General features: G+C 26.8%; 6 protein-coding genes across 6 annotated transcripts; 4 read left to right on the top strand and 2 right to left on the bottom strand.

Moving 5' to 3' along the window:
* The first annotated feature begins 77 nt into the window (after positions 1 to 77).
* LOC129605401 (chromosome-associated kinesin KIF4-like) lies at positions 78 to 4,359 on the top strand. Its single transcript, XM_055515147.1, has 8 exons — positions 78 to 403; positions 505 to 949; positions 1,021 to 1,172; positions 1,231 to 1,891; positions 1,964 to 2,566; positions 2,624 to 3,560; positions 3,652 to 4,001; positions 4,168 to 4,359. The coding sequence occupies exons 1-8, from the start codon at positions 178 to 180 to the stop codon at positions 4,256 to 4,258; spliced, it is 3,465 nt and encodes a 1,154-aa protein (XP_055371122.1). The 5' UTR covers positions 78 to 177; the 3' UTR covers positions 4,259 to 4,359.
* A 744-nt stretch (positions 4,360 to 5,103) lies between these two features.
* On the top strand, positions 5,104 to 9,224 carry LOC129605445 (chromosome-associated kinesin KIF4A-like). Its single transcript, XM_055515220.1, has 8 exons — positions 5,104 to 5,439; positions 5,541 to 5,988; positions 6,064 to 6,215; positions 6,379 to 7,042; positions 7,104 to 7,706; positions 7,764 to 8,658; positions 8,723 to 9,039; positions 9,095 to 9,224. Exons 1-8 carry the CDS (start codon positions 5,214 to 5,216, stop codon positions 9,180 to 9,182), a joined length of 3,393 nt encoding a protein of 1,130 aa, XP_055371195.1. The 5' UTR covers positions 5,104 to 5,213; the 3' UTR covers positions 9,183 to 9,224.
* Positions 9,225 to 9,743: 519 nt separating this feature from the next.
* LOC129605566 (uncharacterized) lies at positions 9,744 to 11,113 on the bottom strand. Its single transcript, XM_055515411.1, has 2 exons — positions 10,639 to 11,113; positions 9,744 to 10,573 (listed from the first exon to the last, which is right to left on the bottom strand). Exons 1-2 carry the CDS (start codon positions 11,000 to 11,002, stop codon positions 9,813 to 9,815), a joined length of 1,125 nt encoding a protein of 374 aa, XP_055371386.1. The 5' UTR covers positions 11,003 to 11,113; the 3' UTR covers positions 9,744 to 9,812.
* A 551-nt stretch (positions 11,114 to 11,664) lies between these two features.
* LOC129605178 (antigen 5 like allergen Cul n 1-like) lies at positions 11,665 to 22,283 on the top strand. The gene is made up of 4 exons (XM_055514771.1): positions 11,665 to 11,728; positions 21,441 to 21,593; positions 21,691 to 21,926; positions 22,040 to 22,283. The coding sequence occupies exons 2-4, from the start codon at positions 21,477 to 21,479 to the stop codon at positions 22,281 to 22,283; spliced, it is 597 nt and encodes a 198-aa protein (XP_055370746.1). The 5' UTR covers positions 11,665 to 11,728; positions 21,441 to 21,476.
* Positions 12,531 to 13,967, bottom strand: LOC129605231 (nuclear pore complex protein Nup50). The gene is made up of 2 exons (XM_055514851.1): positions 13,635 to 13,967; positions 12,531 to 13,583 (listed from the first exon to the last, which is right to left on the bottom strand). Exons 1-2 carry the CDS (start codon positions 13,813 to 13,815, stop codon positions 12,577 to 12,579), a joined length of 1,188 nt encoding a protein of 395 aa, XP_055370826.1. The 5' UTR covers positions 13,816 to 13,967; the 3' UTR covers positions 12,531 to 12,576.
* On the top strand, positions 14,732 to 16,318 carry LOC129605230 (nuclear pore complex protein Nup50-like). Its single transcript, XM_055514850.1, has 3 exons — positions 14,732 to 15,126; positions 15,186 to 15,311; positions 15,376 to 16,318. Exons 1-3 carry the CDS (start codon positions 14,922 to 14,924, stop codon positions 16,239 to 16,241), a joined length of 1,197 nt encoding a protein of 398 aa, XP_055370825.1. The 5' UTR covers positions 14,732 to 14,921; the 3' UTR covers positions 16,242 to 16,318.
* Positions 22,284 to 22,549: the final 266 nt, after the last annotated feature.

Here is a 22,549-nt window from a genome sequence, read left to right on the forward strand (position 1 = left end):
TAATTATTATTGCACTATTGGCAAAACTGATTTTCAAATTCGTAAAAACCCGCCGCTGTATTCTTGCAATTGAAAAAAGGTGTTGAACAAATTAAAAATACATAGCTAGTGATTTCTTTCGATTTTTTGAAAGTTTAATCTGTATTTTTAATTATTTGAACTTGGAAAAAAATAATAATGAGTGATGCTGATTGCGTTAAAGTAGCACTGCGGATTCGTCCATTGGTTAAAACAGAAATTGATAAAGGTTGCCAAGAAATTGTGAGTAAGATAAATGGAGAATCACAAGTTTTTGTTAAAAATCACGATTCATACACTTTTAATTATGTATTTGGAAAAAATGAGTCTCAAATAATCGTGTATGAAGAAGCTGTGAAATCTATGATATCAAAGCTTTTTAAAGGTAAAAATATGAAGTAGCAAATTTAAAACTACAAAAATTTTTTGCAAAATATTTAATTTTTAAGAATATTGATGTAATTTATTGACAATATTTGATTCTAGGCTACAATGTTACTATATTAGCTTATGGTCAAACAGGCTCAGGGAAAACTCATACCATGGGTACTTCGTTCGATGGGGAAAAAAGTTTTGACATGGGCGTTATACCAAGGTCCATATACGATATATTTAACAAAATATCTGAATTTTCTAAAGAATACGATATCTCAGTAACTTGTTCGTTTATGGAACTCTATCAGGAAACTTTATACGATTTGCTTTCGAATTCGACAAGAGATCAAAGTTCAGTAGATATTAGAGAAGATACAAATAAAGGTATTATTATTCCAGGTTTAACCGAAGTACCCATTTCATCTGCGAATGAAGCTATTGATTGTCTAATTAAGGGATCATCTGGACGTGCTGTTGGAGCTACTGCTATGAATGAGCAATCAAGCAGATCACATGCCATATTTACCATAAATGTAAATATGAAAAAAGATGAAATGTAAGACCTTGGATTAGGTTAAAATAAAAACATAAATTACTTGAAAATTTTTTCTAATACATCTGATTTAGTACCTCAATGACTACGTCGAAATTTAACTTAGTTGATTTAGCAGGATCAGAAAGGTCAAAAAAAACTAAAGCAACCGGTGATAGATTTAAAGAAGGCGTTAACATAAATAAAGGTCTCTTGGCATTAGGGAATGTTATATCGGCACTTGGAAGTAAGGAATTTCAATTTTTTAAATATATGCAGGTATTTTAAATTAAGTTCATGTTCAGGTGGTCAAAATTCATATGTTTGCTACAGAGATTCAAAGTTAACGAGATTGTTACAAGATTCTTTAGGAGGAAACTCTATAACGCTAATGATAGCTTGTATTAGCCCGGCTGATTATAATTTAGATGAAACGATAAGTACCTTACGATACGCTGACAGAGCAAGAAAAATTAAAAACAAACCAATTGTCAATCAAGATCCTCAGCATGCAGAAATAAATAAACTAAACAACATAATTCAAAATCTGCGTCTACAACTTTTAGGAAAACAGGATTTTTTATTAGCAAATTCTGAAAATACTGGAAGCGAAGTATCGGAAGATATATTAGCTCTCAAAAAGAAGAACAATGAATTGGTTGAAATAAATCAAAAATTGCGGCAACAATTACAAACTACTTTAAACGATGTTACAGAGATTGAAACTAGGGCTAGCATTGCAGAAGAAACTAATGATAAACTTTTGATAAAGTTTAATGAACTCAAAAAAATTCTTTTAGAGCAGAAAAATGGTGATCAACTAGTTAATGTTGAAATTTTCGCCAAAATTGAAGAATTAGACCAAATTTTCAAACAAAATCAAGAGGAACTTATGAGTCAAAAGTCTGAAAATCACAGTATTAATGACGTAACATTTTGTGTTGGTTATGAAGATGCTCAACATAGGTAATAATAATAGTTATATTTGTTGAAATTTGTTTGCAAAAAAATAAAAACCTAACTTATTATGATTAATAGTTATGATCGTTTTACAACAAAGCAACTTGAAATCAATGACGAACTTCGAAAAATAAATCGAGAATTAGCAATTAAAGAGTCTTACCATCAAAAAGTTGCAATTAATTTAACAAAATTTTGTGATTATGAAGGAGGAAACGAAAATTTAATAAAGGAAACCGAAAATAAAATACAAATTCTTGAAGCTGAGAAGAATGATCTTGTAGAGAAATTAAAATCTGTAAAAGAAAATGTAACCGCGAAAATATCAGAGGAAAGACGGAAGCGATTGTATCGTTTGGAACAGGAAATAATTGAATTGAAAAAGAAAATAACACAACAGGATAGAATTTTGAAGGTTCGCGAAAAAGAAACTTTGAAAATTGCAAGCTTGAATAATGAGATTCAACAAATGAAGGCTGCTAAAGTTAACTTAATCAAAGCTATGAGAAAAGAAGCTGAATCTTTTAGACAATGGAAATTAAATAGAGAAAAGCAACTTACTCAATTAAAAGAAAAGGACTGCAAAAGACGTAATGAAATGGCCCGTATGGAGGCCTTACATAATAAACAGAAAAATGTATTAAAGCGTAAAGTTGAAGAAGCTATGGCAATCAATAAAAGGTAGTAAATTAATTCAATTCTATTTTTGCAATATTTTCATTTGCCATTTTTTTTTAGACTAAAAGATGTTTTGGACAAGCAAAAACAGGTTCAGCTTAAACGTCACGCAACAACTAATGGCCAATCTGGAAAAATGGATCAAATATTGACTTTAATTGACCACGAACTTGAGCTAATTTTATCTGTTGTCGATGCTCAAATTTCTTTAGACCAACTAATGGAAGATCGAGCTGCGGTAAATCAGCGTTTAAAGGAAATAAAAATTGAAAATCCAGATAACAAGAAAGAAATTAGAGGTATAGAAGACGATTTAGCTTTGAGAAATGCTCAAATTGAAGATATGCAGCAGAAAATTATATCTTCAGACTTAACAAGTAAAATAAAAGTAATTTGTGAAGGACTATCCAGTTTAACGGAAGCAAGAGGTGCTTTAAAACACTTATTTAATGTACTCATAGAATTAAGAAAAGAATGCGCTCTTAAAAGTAACAAAATAGAAGAATACAAATCGGCATACGAAATGACGGAAGAAAAAATTAGTGAATTAAAAAGAACTGTTGAAGAAAACGAGAACAAGTACCGGAAAGAAATTTCGAATGCCGAAAAATGTTATGAAGAAAAAATAGCAGTTTTGTTACGTGAATTAAGTAAAGTGCCAAATGAATTAGAGAACCAAAATGATTCCGCAACCAATGAAAGATTAAAAATTCAAGAGGAAACTTTAGATAAAATCGATGTTTTGAGATGGGAATTAGAAAACTATAAAATGAAATGTAACGAATACGAAAAATTGCTGCAAGCTCAAAAGCAAAAAAATTTGAACCAGTTAAAACCTAATAAAATAAAAATAGAGGACAATGAAATCATTACTGATGAATATATTCTTCTAGATGATAGTTTGGCTGATGAAGAATATCACGAAGATAGTTTTTCTCATGACCCTGATTGGAGAAGAACTCCAATGTTCAAAAAATCAAAACGTGCTGTGTCTTTAGTAAGTACAATATGTATATTTAAAAAGATACACATAAATATATTTAAATCATTATTTAAAAGTATTAATAAAATTGTAAATAAATTTTTAGAAAAAAAGTAGTATAAGTCAAGAGATGATTGCGGGGATTAAAAGAAATTCCGATGGAATGGTAAAATGTGGGTGTAAGACAAACTGTAGCACAAAACGTTGCGGTTGTCGAAACAATGAGGCTGAGTGCACAGAGCGCTGCTCCTGCAGTTTAGAATTGTGCAGAAATAAAAGTATAGTAAATGGAAATGATGCAGATGCAGGATCGGTGGATATTACAGCTACTGACAGTATTTTTAAAAAAGAGAAAGAAAACATAGATTCAAATAGAGGATCATGCAAAAGTAACATTTCAAATTCATCGATCGATTTATTCGAAAATACAGCGTTAAATACACCGAAAAAAATAAAGTAAGTTTTAAAAGATAGAACATTTTTTAGTTTTTAATTTTTAAAATTTTTATTTAAAAACTATCAAAAAAAACTGCCATTGTACAAAATTTTTCTCTTTCTGAAATTTTCGCTGTAAATTTATTATGTAATTTATGTATACTTTAACAAAATTTTTAAAAATTAGGTGTACGCTTGGAACAGAAGAAAATAAAAATGATGTTACCACCCCAAAGTACCCATTTGAATCGAAGAAGAGGCCTTCGTATTATCAATGAAGAATCTTTTAAAAGACATAAATTATGTTATTTTACGTGATTTATTTATTTAGTTACGATTAAATAGTAGAAAGTTTGTAAAAACTCTTAAATGTTTGTAATAAAATCCATTATAATAAGTTATCAAGGTGTATTAAAGCTAATGCATTGTTAATTTAATTTATAGCTAGGTTATAAAATTTCAGCTTTTGATGTTGATGGAATTTATATTTCAGATTGAAATTTGCAGGTAAGATTACACATTTCGTTTATGTACGAGTATAATGTTATACATATATAAGTGCAGCATATATCAACTTATGTGTAATAATCACAAACTTTTTTGTGGAAACTGACCGCTAAACTTATCAAAAAATAATGTTTAATCTTTTAACAGATTGCATTAATGTTAACATATTATAGATACTTTGACGTTGTCAAAATGAACCTCAGTGTTTATTATTTACTAATACTTAACATGCTGTATATGCGATAAAATTTAAATGTCAGAATTAAAGTAATAAATGTGTGACGAAAAGTATAATCAAAATGAAAAACACTGATCCCTGGTTCGGAGCTCCACAAAAATCTGTCGACATTTTACTTTCGCTAAATTTAATTTTACATGAAACTTTCTGGATTAACACATACCACCCACAGGGATGTACATAATATGTACAACATACTCATTAGTTTCATTAGTTCGTACGAAAACTTAAGCCGTCTTTAGCTCACTTCATTGTGAATAAAATTGAAAGAAGAAAAAATCTAGATGGCGGCTCATGAGTATTAAATATTATATCAAATTAATGTTGGTAAAACTGATTTTCAAATTTATGAGAACCCGCCGCTGTAGCGAAAAAGGGAGCAAGTTAAAGTTCAAACATAAATAAAAATACAAATAATATAAATTATTTTCTTAAAAAAGAAAAAAGAGTGTTCTTAAAAATTATTTTTTCGAGCTAAAATAAAAATAATGAGTGATGCCGAAAGCGTTAAAGTAGCACTTCGCATTCGTCCATTGGTTAAAACAGAAATTGATAAAGGATGCCAAGAAATAGTGAGCAAGATAAATGGAGAATCACAAGTTTTTGTTAAAAATCACGATTCATACACTTTTAATTATGTATTTGGAAAAAATGAGTCTCAAATAATCGTGTATGAAGAAGCTGTGAAATCTATGATATCAAAGCTTTTTAAAGGTAAAAATATGAAGTAGCAAATTTAAAACTACAAAAATTTTTTGCAAAATATTTAATTTTTAAGAATATTGATGTAATTTATTGACAATATTTGATTCTAGGCTACAATGTTACTATACTAGCTTATGGTCAAACAGGCTCAGGGAAAACTCATACCATGGGTACTTCGTTCGATGGGGAAAAAAGTTTTGACATGGGCGTTATACCAAGGTCCATATACGATATATTTAACAAAATATCCGAATTTTCTAAAGAATACGATATCTCAGTAACTTGTTCGTTTATGGAACTCTATCAGGAAACTTTATACGATTTGCTTTCGAATTCGACAAGAGATCAAAGTTCAGTAGATATTAGAGAAGATACAAATAAAGGTATTATTATTCCTGGCTTAACTGAAATTCCTGTTTCAACTGCAGAACAAACTATTGGATGTCTTATTAAGGGATCATCTGGGCGTGCTGTTGGAGCTACTGCTATGAACGAACAATCAAGTAGATCGCATGCCATATTTACAGTTAATGTGAACATAATGAAAAAAGATGAAATGTAAGTATAAATTGCGAATTTTCTTTAATTAACAAATTAAGATCACTTTTTTATTTTTTTTATTGTATTATTAAGTACTTCAATGACCACGTCAAAATTTAATTTAGTTGATCTAGCCGGATCTGAGAGGTCGAAAAAAACTAAAGCTACAGGTGACAGATTTAAGGAAGGAGTTAATATTAATAAAGGCCTTCTGGTATTAGGAAATGTAATATCAGCACTTGGAAGTAAGAAGAATTGGTTTTACTAAATGTAAAAAACTTAACTAAATGCAAAATTATTTAATTTGTGTGCTCTTTTCATTTAATTTCTTTTGTAATATTTCAAAACCGCTTGTTTATAAATCTTTCCTATCATGTATCGAAATTATAAAACAATATTTTTATATAGGTGGTCAAAATTCGTATGTATGCTACAGAGATTCAAAATTGACAAGATTGTTACAAGATTCTTTAGGAGGAAACTCTATAACGCTGATGATAGCCTGCATTAGTCCAGCCGATTATAATTTAGACGAAACGATAAGTACCTTACGATACGCTGACAGAGCAAGAAAAATTAAAAATAAACCAGTTGTCAATCAAGATCCTCAACATGCGGAAATAAATAAACTAAATAACATTATTCAAAGTCTGCGTCTTCAGCTGTTGGGGAAAGAAAATTGTTCGTTAGCCCATTCAGAAAAAACTGAAAATGATGTATCGCAGGATATATTAACCCTTAAAAGACAAAATAATGAATTATACGAAAAAAATCAAAAATTACGGCAACAACTGCAAACTACTTTGAACGATGTTACAGAAATTGAAACCAGGGCTAGTATTGCAGAGGAAACTAATGACAAACTTTTAACAAAATTTAATGAAATTAAAAAAGTTCTTTTAGAAAAGAAAAAATCTGGTGAACAAGTCGATTTTCCCGAAATTTTTGAAAACATTGAGGAAATAGACAAAATTTTCAAAGAGAATCAAGAGGAACTTATGAATCAAAAATCTGAAAATAACAGTATCAGTGATGTAACATTTTGTGCTGGCTCTGAAGACATGCAACAAAGGTACAATTTTCAAAAAAGATTTTTGTGGCTTTATTTTAAGGTATTTACTTTTACAATTTAGATACGACCAATTCACAACGAAACAACTTGAAATTAATAATGAACTTCGTAAAATAAACCGTGAACTAGCGCTCAAGGAATCTCATCATCAAAAAGTTTCTATTAATTTAACAAAGTTTTGTGATTACGATGGAGGGAATGAAAACTTCATTCGAGAAGCTGAATTGAAAATAAATATTCTTGAAACTGAGAAGAATGATCTGCTGGAGAAATTAAAATCGGTAAAAGAAAATGTAACAGCAAAAATTGCGGAAGAAAGACGCAAAAGATTGCAGCAATTAGAATCAGAAATAATAGATTTAAAAAAGAAAATCACTCAGCAGGACAAAATATTAAAAGTTCGAGAAAAAGAAACTTTGAAAATAGTCAGTTTAAATAATGAAATTAAACAAATGAAAGCTGCAAAAATTAATTTAATTAAAGCTATGAAGAAGGAAGCTGAATCTTTTAGACAGTGGAAATTAAGTAGGGAAAAACAGTTGACGCAACTTAGAGAAAAGGACCGTAAAAGACGTAACGAAATGGCTCGTATGGAAGCTTTACATAACAAACAAAAAAATGTTTTAAAAAGAAAAGTTGAAGAAGCAATGGCAGTGAATAAAAGGTATTGAATATGGTTAAATTTTAAATTTTTTTAAAGCGTTATATTTGATTATTCCAGACTTAAAGAGATTTTGGATAAACAGAAGCAAGTTCAACTTAAACGAAATACAACAACTACTGGTCAGTCTGGAAAAATAGATCAAATATTAACCTTAATTGATCATGAGCTTGAATTGATTTTATCTGTTGTTGACGCACAAATTACTCTGGATCAGTTAATGGAGGATCGCGCTGCAATAAATCATCGGTTAAAAGAAATAAAAAATGAAAACCCTAATTATAAGAAGGAAATTAGAAGCATAGAAAACGATTTGACTTTACGAAATGCTCAGATTGAAGATATGCAACAGAAAATTCTATCATCGGACATCACAAGTAAAATAAAAGCGATTTGTGAGGGAGTTTCCAGTCTACCAGAAGCTAGGGGTGCCTTAAAACATCTGTTCAACGCGTTAATAGATCTAAGGAAAGAACATGCAATAAAGGACAATAAAATGGAAGAGTACAAGTCGGCATATGAAATCACAGAAGAAAAAGTAAATGAACTAAAGAAGACGATTGAAGAAAATGCAAACAAATATCAAGATGAAATTCTAAATGCTGAAAAAAATTATGAAGAAAAGATTTCAGTGTTGTTGCGTGAGCTTAACAAATCATCATGTAAATTGAATCAAAGCAATGACCCTGAAGTTAGAAAGAGGATTCAAATTCAACAAGAAGCGCTTGAAAAAGTTGATACATTAAGAGAGAAATTGGACCATTACAAAACAAAATGTATTAAATATGAAGAATTATTACAAAGTCGAATTGAAAATAATTCGAAAGTAACGGACAATTTTTATTTAAATGAAGACTACCGAACTGATATTACAGAAGACAGCTTTTGTAGAGAGTTAAATATGAAAAATTCTCCGATGTTCGCAAAAATTGAGGATCTAAATGTAGTTCCTACGGTAATATTACAATTTATATAATATATATAGTTTTATATAATTAATTTTTCCAATTTAATTCTAGAATAAATTAGTTAACGAAACAAAAACTTTTGTAACTACATTCGGAGCTAAAAGGGCTTCCAATGGAGCAATAAAATGTCGATGCTCTGATGGAAAATTTGGGGAGACTTCGTGCTTTTGTAGCAGTAGGAAAGATGATACCGTAACTAGGGCCACGAGTGAAAATAATTATTTGAATGAGAAAACTTTTGTCAAAAGCGAAAGCGACGAAATACTTTCTAATAAAAGTTTAAAAACCAAAAACATCTTAAATACAACTATAAACATTTATAAGAACGACGATGAAAGCGATGTATTGCATACTCCTAAGAAATTTAAGTAAGGTTTAAACTTTATTTTCAATTTTTAGCAATATTTATATTAAATATTTTAGATTTTCTATGGAGGAGGAAAGTAAATTGGACGTAACAACTCCTTCATATCCATTCAAATCAAAAAAAAGAACACCATTTTATCAGTGAAAAAATTGATAATACTTAGTGCATACTATGAGCATATACATATATTATATGAGGTTTGTTTAACATTCACCTTGAAATATTTAGATTATTTCTCATAAAATAGTATTTATTTTTGTAAATATTTAAAAACTTTTCATATTTTTATCTTATACATACATTTTATTTTACTTTTTGTATTTTAATAAATTTATATATAACTATACATACATAAATAGATTTTATTTCGAATCATTTAGGTGCTTAATTATGTGTAGATCATCATATTTAAAAATTTCAGGGAACTCGCTCGTGTTGTCTTTATTATTAAATTGTTTCTTTTCAAAAATTCAATTTTAAATGATTTAATTGGAAAACCAAGCATTAAAGAAAGTTTGAGTATATGACATTTAAAAATTAATATACATGGGTACTCAATATTCCCAATAATATTAATATATAACATTATTAATATTAATTAATACATATTATAATATATAACATTATATATGAATTAATTATATTATCTATGAATTTGCCTAATTTCCAGTAAATGTATTGTCATATTTCATTAAAAATAACTCATTATTTAATTAAAAATGGAAAATTTATTTATATTACCAATATTTTTTAATTTTTGTAGAATTAATAACTTCATAACTCGTTTTTAGATAGTTTAATGTCTTTTTCTGCATCCATAACAGTTTTAAGAATTTTTATTTGCAATTTGTTCATATCTTTCATGGGAAATTTCCTAATTTTTCGTTTGATGAATTCCATTAATAAATCTAGTTCATCAAATTCGTTAGAACATTTTTTACATCTCGTTGAGGGTATACATTCTGCTGGATTTTCTTCTGCTTGAATATCATCTTTAGATTGGTTAGTTGGAATAACTGGTCCAGAAAGTTCAGTTTGAGTGAAATTATTAACTAAACTAATTATATTTGGGGATTCAGTTAAGGACGAGTTGTCATCAAAAATCACAATATCTTCAGCTTTAACATCTTTCATAATGAAACTATTTACATCTCCAACAGTAAATTGGGCTGTGTTATTCTCAATATAGTCTACATCATAATTACCGGAACAGTCTTCATATATTTCATATTTTGTTATGGATTCGTTCTCTCTAAGTCCTAAAATTTCAATACTTTGTGGTTTTTTTACTAGTTCTTCTTTAGTTTTAGTAATAAAACTATTTTCTAGGGGTGATTTGCTGATATTTTCAACCGTTTTCTGTAACTTTCTTTGTCTTGCCAAATCTTCTTTTCTTTGACGGCGTTTTTTATACATTTCCCCCAGAAACGAAAGCTCATTTGCATATTTATGATCGTCTAGTTTTGGGTTCCTGCTGTGTAGATCATAAGTTTCTCTTAAATATTTCCAGAATTTTTGACACTCAGCAACATCCACTAGAGGAAATTTTATAAAAATTCAAGTATTTATATTATTTCGTTGAAAATTTGAATATATGTACCTTGGAAAGTATCAGCAAGTTCTTGCCAAATGCTTTTATTTTGTTTGCTATTCCATCCAATTAATCTAGAATATTCGTATAAAGTAGGTCTTTCATATACCATTTGAATGAAATATTTAATATTGCGTTCAATATGAAAAATTGGATGGATTTCTGCACAAGCAATCGTTTGTTCACTCTTTCCTATAAACGATTCTTCAGTCATGGCTTTAGTTGTTATTCCTAAAGTTTCTGGATGTTTTCGCTCCAGATGTTTTCTCATAATAGATCTATTTCCCTTTTTATATGAAACTATAATGTTGCAATATTTGCATCTAACTTTTTCAGAACCTTCATCAGTAAAATGTTTCCACAAAATGCTCATTGTAAAGCAGTAATTTCGCTACACTATTGTTTCTTACTTTTGTTATTACCAAACTTTTGAATTTTAACAAATTTTAATATTTTTATTTTTTATAGTACATATGTATGTAATTGTACATATGTTTAAGTTTATTTTGTTTATCTCAAATGTCATTTCATAAATAGTGACGTTTTCCAGTGCTCCTTTTTGAGTTCTTTATGGAACAAAATCAGTTTTTTCTGAATCCAGATACATTTAATTTGAGTATACTAGGTCACGCGAAAATGTTATGATAATAGAAAGTGAGATGGGAAGGAAAATAACAAACTAAATGCATTAAATTTAAAAAAAAAATTTAAACTTTTAAAAATTAAATTTTATTTTTATGTTTCCTCCAAAATTTTGAATTTATAATTAATAATGAAATTATGAAAATTGTCAATTATTACTTTTACAGTGTAAACGTTCAATTCAGACCAAATCATATGTATATAGTTTTTCGTTATGAATATGAACGACAGAAATACCAAACGATTGAGGTTTATTTTAGACGATAAGGCAATATATCTGAAAAGGTGCGTACGCAGGCGGACATGAGAATACATATAGTAAATTGCAGTTAACTTTCGCTGTCAATTTTTGGATCACATTTATTATAGCATTGAAAATTTGATTTGGCAAAGAAAAAACAACAGTCAGCACATTATGGCAAATTCTGCTGAATAATTGATGGAACCTGATTAAAAGGTATTCCAATTGAAATATTTTTTTATTCTTTTTTGTGAAGTTTTTGAGTATTCTTTGTGACTCTCATTTTATTCAGTATGGGTTTAAAAGGCTTTTTGATTATGAGCAGTTTTTTTCTGCTTTTTTCCAAGTTTTTTAAAGTTCAGTTCTTTTTAAAATTTTTATTCTATAATTCAATTTCTTTCTATTTTAAAGACAGAAAAGGTTAAAAATTGCAATGTGTTTTTAAAGACCTTTTCAGATGGAATTTACCAACCGAGTTATTAGAAATTTAAATTTTAAATTAAAAAAATATCTAAAATCTGTAGAGCTTTAAATATTAATTAATTTCCTTCAGACAAATGATTTCCGACCTTCCGTTTAAAATCTACATAAATTTGGAGTTTATTTTTGATTTACTCCCTTCCCTAACTTTAGTGACCTGATAAATATAACGGCATTAGAACAACGAAGCTCTTTTTCGACCAATGGCGTCACATTTTGAAAACATACCAATGGCATCTTTCCGATCTTATAAATTTTTAGACCATGAGTACAAAAAACAAATTGAAAAACGACTCTTACAACACTCAATTTTTACATCAAAAGATAGAAAATGTGCAGCCTATGATTTTTTTTAAAAATAAATCCAAATTCACGCGCACAGCTCCTTTCGCAATTCCTTTAATATAAAGCCGTTTTCAAAAAAAAAAAAACATTAAAATTATGAATTATTGTAGCGAATTTCTAAATTTAAATTAAGAAAGCTTTTTAAGTAAAATTAAAAAGCTTTCTAAATAAACTAGTTTCATGAATTCTATTTTAAATTGAATTTAATCAACAGTCATATTTATTATCTAATTAATACATTACTTTTTGTATTTATTAATCGTTTCTAAGAGCTCATCTGCTTCTTGGGAAGTTTTAACTCTAAGTAAGACGGATGTAGGTTTTTGTTCGCATTCAGGTGTTGGAACGCATACTACCATCACATTATTTTTACCCATACGTTGGGTTGGTAAACCTTCACTTAAAATAAAATTTAATAAAATATTGCCTAAATTTGTATCGGCTCTGACAATCAACTGCGTTTTTTCTTGATCTTTAATTGGTTTTAGATAGAGTGTTCCTACACCTCGGTCTGCAAAATTGCCATCATGCTTAACAAAAACTTTACATCGTTTTGAATATACACTATCCTCTTCTACCACTGCTTTAAAATCGTTTTTTGGTGGTTCCTCGTCTTCTTCATTTTCTACCTCAGCAACTTTATTTCCGTCAAGTGCATTATTCTGATTAGACACGCTTCCACCAAAAGTAAATGGTTTAGAATTTGTAAAGCTAAATCCGCTAGAAGGAGAAGTAGTTGTGCTTCCGACAGCATTAGATTTACCAAATTGAAATCCTCCAGAACTTCCAAAAATAGATGTAGAGTTTGTTCCTTTCAAATTAGCAGCAAAAACCCCTGGAGAAGATGGTGTTTCAGTATCATTCACTGATACTTTGGGAAGATTGGAACCAAAAGAAAAGGGTTTTGACTCAGAACCATTCGATGATGTTGATGTGACGTTAGTTAAATTTTCTTGATCATTTCCTTTTGAAGCATTATCATCACTCTCCATAATTTCTTTGACATAATTTTCGTAATCTTTAAACATGGGCGTTAAAATACAAATTGGATTTTCTTCAATATTTTTTTTTATCCAGTCTATTAAATCTTGATTAAGTCGTTCAAGTCTTGAATAGTCTACTTTTGGTTTATGAGATCCATTTTTGATCATAGTAGGGGCGGTTGAAGTGGTTGAGCTTATTTTGTTCAAAAATGAAAACGGTGAAGCAGTCGAAGCAATAGGCGAGTTTGTAAATTTTTTAAAACCTGCAAAAAAAACAACAATGTATAAAGAGAAACATAAAAAAAGTTCTTCACCTGTAAATCCACTAAAAACAGTCTTATTCCCATCCACCTCAGAGGAAGCAGAAATTTTTCGACGCGCCTTTTTAATTACACGACTCTGTAATTCATCAGCTGGAGCAGTTTTGAATTGAGCACCAATCTCTTCGGAGTCATCACAATTAAGATCTGGATCGAGTGAACGCTTTTCGGACATGACGATATCAATTTAAATTACTTCCTTTTGAGGTTATTTGTAATATTTAATGATATGGTTTTTTTTTAAATTTGTGCAGTCAAACTTAATAAGTTAAAAGAATTAAATTACAAATATTACAATGATAGCTGTAATAATAGCTGTTGCATGTTCCGCCGATTTTGTAAACAATGCCAATAGCATTGATTGTCATTTTTCAAAATATTTCTATAAACACGGCAGCACTTTATTTGCAAACCGTGTTTACAGAATTTAATTTATATAGTAGGTCTGGTATAGAAAGTTTTAAAAAACTTAAAACTTGAAAAAACTTTATAAAGTAAGAAAATAAAAAATAAGAGAAAATTATGATTATAAATTATTTTCATTTTTTCAATGTTTTTTTAATTAAATAATAGCGGCCCTATTATAGGGCCCTTCACAAAGCCCTATTGAACGTATTTTTTGCACTAACTTTTAATTGAGAAAAAAGTTCTCAGATTACAAAATTTTTACATCCGATTTAAATTCAGAGTGTAAAAATAGAGTATGAGCTCTGTGAAATCGAAAAAATTAAGCACCTTGAGTATTATCTTAACATGAACTAATTTCTAAAAAGAATCCATATTTACAGTGAAAAGTGGAGGCAAATTTTTTTTTGACAGACCTGAATCTACTCTTATGTAAAAGAAGTTTAAAATTCGAATTCTAAGTTATTATAGTTTTTGTATGTTTTTTTGGTAAATAATTGCAATCAAAAATTCAATACAAATATAGATACAATATAAAATATTAAAAAATGAAAATACAATATTGAACCAATTTTTCTAATAAATTATGAATGTACTTTTAAAGTATCACAGAGATTTTTGAAATAGCGATTACACTAACTTACCACAACAACACTTAGCTTTTTTGACAGATATAAAATAAAATTTATACAAACAAGAACCGCGATTAAAGTTGCTATTCCTTACGATTTAATTCTTTTTGTGCCGATTTTGTATAGATTAAGCAAAGCTAAATTTCTAAATTTGATACAAACACTGTTAAAGAATATTTGGTGGAAAGAATAATTTTATATACATACAAAGCATAATAATTTTTTATAAGTTGGTAACATAATAATGTCTTCTAAACGTGTTGCTACCTCTGATTTAAATCACGATAATTGGGACAAGGAAGAAGAACCAGAAGAAGCTGGGACTTTCAAAGTTGCCCCAAAGGAAGAGCTTGAAACACGTGTAATAAAAAAAGCTCGCAGAAGAATAGAAAAAGAAGACAAAGCCGATGGTGGAGATAAAAATAAAAGTGTATTTGCATCTTTTGCAGGTATGAAAACCTAATAATTGTATGTATATGCATGTAGTTTCTAAACAAGAAATTCGTAGGCTTTAAAAGTGTCACAGACTGTCCATTTTCTTTTTTAACGAAAAAAATGGAAGATAATAAAGAAGCAACTACTTCTAATATTGAGTCTTTGAATTCAGGTGATTTAAAGCATGCACAAAATGAAGGTATATTACCTATTTAATGTTTGGCTATATGTATGTATGATTATTTTTATTTGGTTTTTTAAAGGTTTAAAAAATACGGAAGCGAAATCTTCATCATTCACGTTTTCGCCAAAAATGAGTAGTAATGGAGAAGGCTTAGATTCTGAAAATTCAAAGAAAATGCTTAATATAGTCGAAAAATTAAATAAGCAGTTTATTGTGTGGTTGACAGATTTGTTAGAAAAGGATCCTAAGCGAAATTTTAATTCATTTTTAAAGCAATATGAGTGTTCTCTTGAAAAACTAATTGATTCTAAAGAAATTGAAAGTCTTACAGCAACGGAAGAAAAATTTGAATTTGATGTTGGAAAAAATGGAGCTGATTCATTTGCGGCGTTCAAATTTCCGCCCACTTCTAAAGAGAGAATAAATGTTTTCGCTAATATTAAATGTCCCTTCTTGGAAAATTCAAAAACGACGTCAAACACTGAGGCATCACATGAACCTTTATTCGATTATTTAGAATTTAAGTCGTCAAATTTTGGAAAAGTTGATTTAAATTTAGATTTAGAACAAAATGTAGATGTTCCCAAGAACGAGTTTAAACCAGTTGTAGAAGAAGATAGTATTTATTCTCAAAGATGTAAAGTATTTACAAAAAAAGATGGTGATTTTAAAGACCGTGGCGTAGGTACACTATATTTAAAACCTGTGAAAGATTCAGAAAAAACTCAATTAATTGTTAGGGCTGATACTAATATAGGAAATATACTACTAAACTTCATTTTAAATAAATCTTTGCCTAGTCAACGTTTAGGCAAAAATAACGTAATGTTAATATGTATCCCAACACCCGAAAGTGAGCAGAAGCCGGTCTCAGTTTTAATAAGAGTAAAAACGGAACAAGACGCTGACCAATTATTTGAAAACATTGAAAAATATAAAAAATAAAATTTCGATATAAACTTTGTAAAAGTTATTATTTATAATATTATTTTGTATATATACTTAATTGCAGTTGAATTCTGAAAATTCGCAGGTTCGTTTTGTTCAAGTTTTTTTTTTTTTTTAATTTTATCAAATCCCAATGTAATTTTTAGGCAATGTACTTTTTATATTATCAATATATATGTATGTCATGTAAAATTCCGAATTAATTTAATCCTATTTTGAATTTTCAGGTACGAAAATATTATTAGCATAAATAAAAGTTTGGTTTCTTATAAAGATTCTTTTATTTATTTTCTTCATTAAAAATGCCAAAGTTTGATAGTTGTTTCTTTTTTAAATTTAGTGAATTTTATACCAATAAATTTTTCCAGAGATTCGTTTTGTAAAATTAGGTAAGAGAATAGCTGATTGTCACTCTATCTACGGATTTAAACAACTAGATCAATAATCAGAAAATTAATGGAAAGGCAAAAAAAATTAAAAGTTATGTAAATATTTAAAAGCATTTTAATAAATTTTAATCGTTTCCTAAAAGTATTTTTTTGTGTCTATATTGAAATATGTGTATGCATTGCATATCAGAATGTAATTTATACAAAAGAATTGTTTGTTCATTAAACTCATTTATAGCACTGACCAGTTTTCAATCTTAGACAGGACAATTAACCTTAATTTTAGATCCAACAGTGTAGAAATAAAACTTTTTTCTGAAAATTTTTTTTCTGTTTGATATATGTACATACATATATACACAAATAAATTTTTTTACTTAAATATTAAATGTGTTAAATTTAGTAAAATTTAAAGGAGTCAAAAACTAAAATGCAATTAAATTATTTTCTTTTCTATTTGTTCTTTTCATATAATTGTTAATATTTTTTTATATATGTAATGTAAAACTAAAGTCAAACTATAATTATTTTTTATAAAGTACTACACATAGTCCATCAACTGATAGAATATATTCGAAAATATTCTATATTATAGAAATTAGATCAAGGGATAATATTAAACTTGCAAATTAACTTCTTAACTGTTATGTAGACATGATTCCTAGGTTACTTAATAAGAATTTTTCTGTTTAGTTGAAAATAAATATACGATTATATTAACATATTAATTAAAAATAATATTTAAGATTAAATATTATTTTTAATTTTAAAACAATAGGTTAATATTAACATAGAAAAAAAGAAAAAGTAACTTTGACAAACTGTAACACAATGCAGATACTTTTTTTATGTTAGTACATATTTTATGATTGTGTATTAAATTTTTTAAAGCTCTATAGCAATATACATATTATATTCTACATTATTATACATATGTTAGTGTGTAATTTAATTTTTAATAGTGAATTGTATCATTCGGTTTATGATATCCTTTAAAAGTTTAATTATGTATAATGAATGATATTTTAATATAAAATTCCACATTCTTATTTATCCTGTGTTTTATTAGAATAAAATTAATTAGCATACTTGTATGAAGAGTTTTTTAAAGGCTGGTCTAATACTACTTTTTTTTTTTTTTAATTTGTTATGCTTATTTTTTTAAACTTTTGTACCAGGTTGTCGATTATCACCAATAACTAAGTTAAATACATACATAAGACATAGTATAATGTTAAGTATATGATTTTAGTAGCTTTATGAATATTAATTATACAGTATGTATATGTAAATATGTATCTAAAGCAAGCATGAAGCATCTTTTCAATTGTAATATATTATTCAAACATATATTTACACGCATGTATAAACATAATGTCGGTATGTAGATATAATCAATATAGAAATTGTGTTTCTTTTTTTTTTCTTTGAGGAAAAAAGTTATTCAATGGGTCATTTACCGATCACTGTGTTTTTAGAAATACCTGTTCAAAAGTAGAGGAGCATATTAATACTAAGTTCTTTTTTATGCTATATTTTTGCTATTCCGAATATTCGTTTTTTTTTCCGAATGTAGAAGTTCTTCAAAAAATTTAAACTTACTTGAAGTAACAAATAAAAAAAAAAGACAAGATAATTTAAATGTCTTATGTCTATACATAAAAAGGTTTAAAAGGAAAGTATAAAAGATCAAGTTTAGTCTATTAGTCGATTTAGTTAGCGGAAGTTGTTAGAGTTGTTAAGGTTGATATTAAAAAGATCATTCCGTTTAAATTTAATTGATCTGATCTAAATTACTTCAAATTTTAAATTAAATTTTTTATACTACTTTTTTTTTTTTATAGTTTGAATTATTTTATTTAAAATTTCTATAAAAATAAAACAATGAAGTTTTTTGATTCTTTAGTATCAGTTTTAATATTTTTACTTTTAAATTATTTCAATAATGTTGATAGTGTAGCAAGATATTCGCGAAAACATTATGCAACATCTGGTTATTGTTCCAGCACATATAAAAGTTTATGTGGTTATGGTGCCAATCATGTAGGATGTGTCACTAGGGTCAGTTTAAAAAAAATTCTTTTATTATTAGAATATTATAATTTTAATGTTTTAAATTTTAAATAAAATTTAGAAAAAAAAAAACCAAAAATAAAATATTAAAAAAACAAGATTATAATTAAAGAACTGGATTTTATATTTTAGAAAATGGTGATTTTTTTTTTTTTGAAATTTCGGTATTTTGATAAGCTTTGATAAGAAAAGATAAAAAAGAAATAAAAATTTATTTCAAAAATTATAACTTAACTGTAAACTTTTACTTTTTTTTTGGAAATACAATATCGTGTATAATGGTTATGTAATATGATGGTTGTATATGAAATTGTAAAAGAATTTCTTGGGAATTACAAGAAAAACATAAAAATACCTATTTAATTGATTAAGAAATAATAAATTTAGTGAAAAAATTTAAATATTAATTGTTATGATGAAGTTTGGGCACAATATTCGTAATTATTATATGATATTCATTTTAATTAGTATTAATATTGATATCTGTGTGAAAAATTTATAATTGGGACCCGTTTATTTTAATTTAGTAATTTTATTTGGAATTATTAAAAAAAAATAATATTCTAATTACATTTGTGCTCCACGATACTTTTAAAATTAAAAGAATAAGCTAAATTTAATCAGATTAAATTATAAGATTAAAGGTATTTATATTTACATTGCAAGTAGAAAATTTTGAAAAAACTCCAAAAAATTGGAAATTTCAAATACATGGAGGTTAAATATACTTGTATTGTATTATATTCGCAGATAAATTATTTTTGTGGTATAATTCAGATAAAATACTCATAAATGCATTTTTTTAAATATTCCCGATATCTTATCAACTTAACTTAATTCATTAATTTATTGATACTTATTAATTACTTTGAATCTTACATTCAATAAAAATAATAAAAATTAAAAAGCTTCAAAGATTTTTTTTACACTTATGTGTAATACGGCTTGTATATAAATATATTCATGTACAATTTCAAATTTTATTTTAGCAATGCCAGGAAGAAAAAAAACTCGAAAAAAAAATCATAAAAATACTATCGCTTTGTGTAATAACGGTATAAATAGTAAGAGTAAAACTTTTCACAGGAATTAAATTAAAAAATTCAATTAAAATAAAAATTCATTGACGATTTCTTTATGCAACAATAAAATCATTTTGGTTTTAATAAAAATAAATCACATTTATTTTTATTTTTTAAATTTTTTGTATTACAGTTAGTAGAAGATAATAAAATTAAAGAATTTTTGAATAAGAAAACAAGTTTTTAATAGTTTTTCGCAATTTCTATTATATATACGATTGTTTCGGATTAGAACGTGTCAGTTTTAATGAGCTTTTTTTGGTAAAAAAAAGAAAACAATTTTTTTATACCTAATTAAATAACCAATTTAATCGTATTCAAATTTAATTTATCACATTAGAATTACGAGCGAGAAAAATATACTTGTATATACTTATGTAATATATAAATAAATATTTGAGTTTTTTCTTTAAAATTGACTTAAATTTCAATTTATAAAAAATAAATTTATATGAGCTTAGTGCAATTAATAGTTTGATAGATCAGAGATTTCCAAGGTACAGAGATTTTAACGAGTTATAAGAGTTAAATTTATACTTCCTCAAAAATTTTTTCCTGTAACTTCTCTTCAGAAAACGATAGAAGCTTCAGACAAAGAATTTTTAAAAGAGCTTGTAAAGAGCTTGAAATCAAATTTAAGGCTATAAGAAAATCTAGATTATTTAGGGTATATTTCAGAGCTAAAACAAAAAAAAACTGCTATCAATTGGATTTTATGGTGTTCTTTAATTTATTGAATAAATATGTAAAACAAAAATATTTGGAAAATATTTAAATTTTTAGTTATCAATGAATATTTGATGCACTGAAGGTATTTTAAACCTATAAGTATTAAAATTAGTAAATCTATGTGTACTAAAATTTAAAGTCATTAATCAACCATACATGCAAAGCAATTATAATTTTTAAAAATTTTTGAATTTTTTTAACTTTTGCTAGTAAAATGCAGTAATTAAAGCAAATAACTTTAATATTTTATTTTAAAATTAATTTTTTTATAATGAAAGCATTTGCATAATATTCTCTTATATACTAAATTAAAAATCGATCATTAAATGATTAATTACAATGAAAATCGAAAATAATGAAAAAAAATAAATCGAATTTTAATTAATCGATTTCTCAAAATAACACAAAAAAAAATTAATTATTTCATTTTAAATTGAAATTTATGATTGTTTTTGTTTTTAAATTATTTTGAACTACAAAAATAATTTTGAATACCAGATTTATCTTAATGATAAAGGTCAATTGATTTTAATTAAACCATTTTTTTCATTTTATCTTTAATCTCTCGCATTTTAAATCTTAATTAGTGCATGAGATTTTTCTTGTTAATTTCGGGTCATTGTCCAAAATATATTGCCATTATAGTATAGATACTATAATATTATAATTTGAAGATAATTTCCAATTAAAATGAAATGTAAAGTGGTAAAGATTTGCAAAAAAAAAAAGTTATTTTGTGTTTTTTGAATTTTAAATTGCAAATTGGCATAAACTATAAACTAAGACATTTTAATATCAAAGTTTTAATTGAATAATTTTAATATAAAATATGCTTATCGTTTAAAAATTTATGTACAACATATACTTATAATATTTTTTATTAGTAAAAATGAGTAAAATGATTAAAAATTTACTTACTCTAGGGATTTTCACCGAAATGTGCTCCAGGTACAGAAGTAATGCCAATGACTTCACAAATGCGTGCAGCATTTTTACATCATCATAATTCTTTAAGAAGTCAAGTAGCTATGGGACATGTACGTGGATATCCACCAGCAACTCGTATGGCAACTATGGTAAAGAATTTTATATTTTGAATTCAATCTAGAATAATTAAAATGATCTACATATATAAAATGCATGTATTTTATTTATATTTTCGAAAAATTATAGAGTTGGTCAGATGAATTAGCAAATTTAGCTGCTTTGAATACATATCAATGTGAAATTGAACATGATCAGTGTCGTGCAACTTTAGCATTTAGAACTCCTGGTCAAAATTTATGTACTAGAAGTGGACCATACGAAACATTACATGGCGTTATAAATCGCTGTATAAATGCTTGGTTTGAAGAGAAAACAATTGCAAAACCAAGTTATGTTGATTATTTAGTTGTCGAACCGCATTTGTAAGTTAATTATTAATTAATTTTGTTAATTCATTGTGAAATTTTTCTAATTTTTAAATTTTGATTTCCCGTTTTTTTTTTTTTGTTTTTTTAATAAATCTTTATAAATAAAGCAAACAATATGGACATTTTACACAAATGGTTGTTGATAAAGCTTATAAAGTTGGCTGTGCAGTAGTACGTTCACCATCATCATATTATGGTAAAAGATACTTTTTGGCATGTAATTATAGTGCATCACAAGTTATCGGTAGACCATTATATGTAAGAGGTAAAACTGGAAAATATTGTTCTACAGGAAGAAATGCATATTATCCTGGTTTATGCAATCCAAGTGAATCATTTCCATCAAATTAAATATTAAAATAAAAAAACAAGATAAAAAACACATATATAAGTATAACTAGATATAAATTTGAATTTGTGTACAATTAGAAATTATTTAATATAATATTATGAATATTTAAAGTTCGAAATATTGAAGAATTGGCGAAGATGACTTAAAGAGTATATTTCAATTAATGTAATTTAATAATATACAGTTGATATTATTGAATTGAAATTTTAGAATGTTATGTTCATATTTGATTTTTATTTTCACTTTAAAATTGAATAAAAAAATC

Source organism: Condylostylus longicornis, unplaced genomic scaffold, assembly GCF_029603195.1.
Source record: "Condylostylus longicornis isolate FDR11 unplaced genomic scaffold, ASM2960319v2 ptg000013l, whole genome shotgun sequence".
NCBI lineage: Eukaryota > Metazoa > Arthropoda > Insecta > Diptera > Dolichopodidae > Condylostylus > Condylostylus longicornis.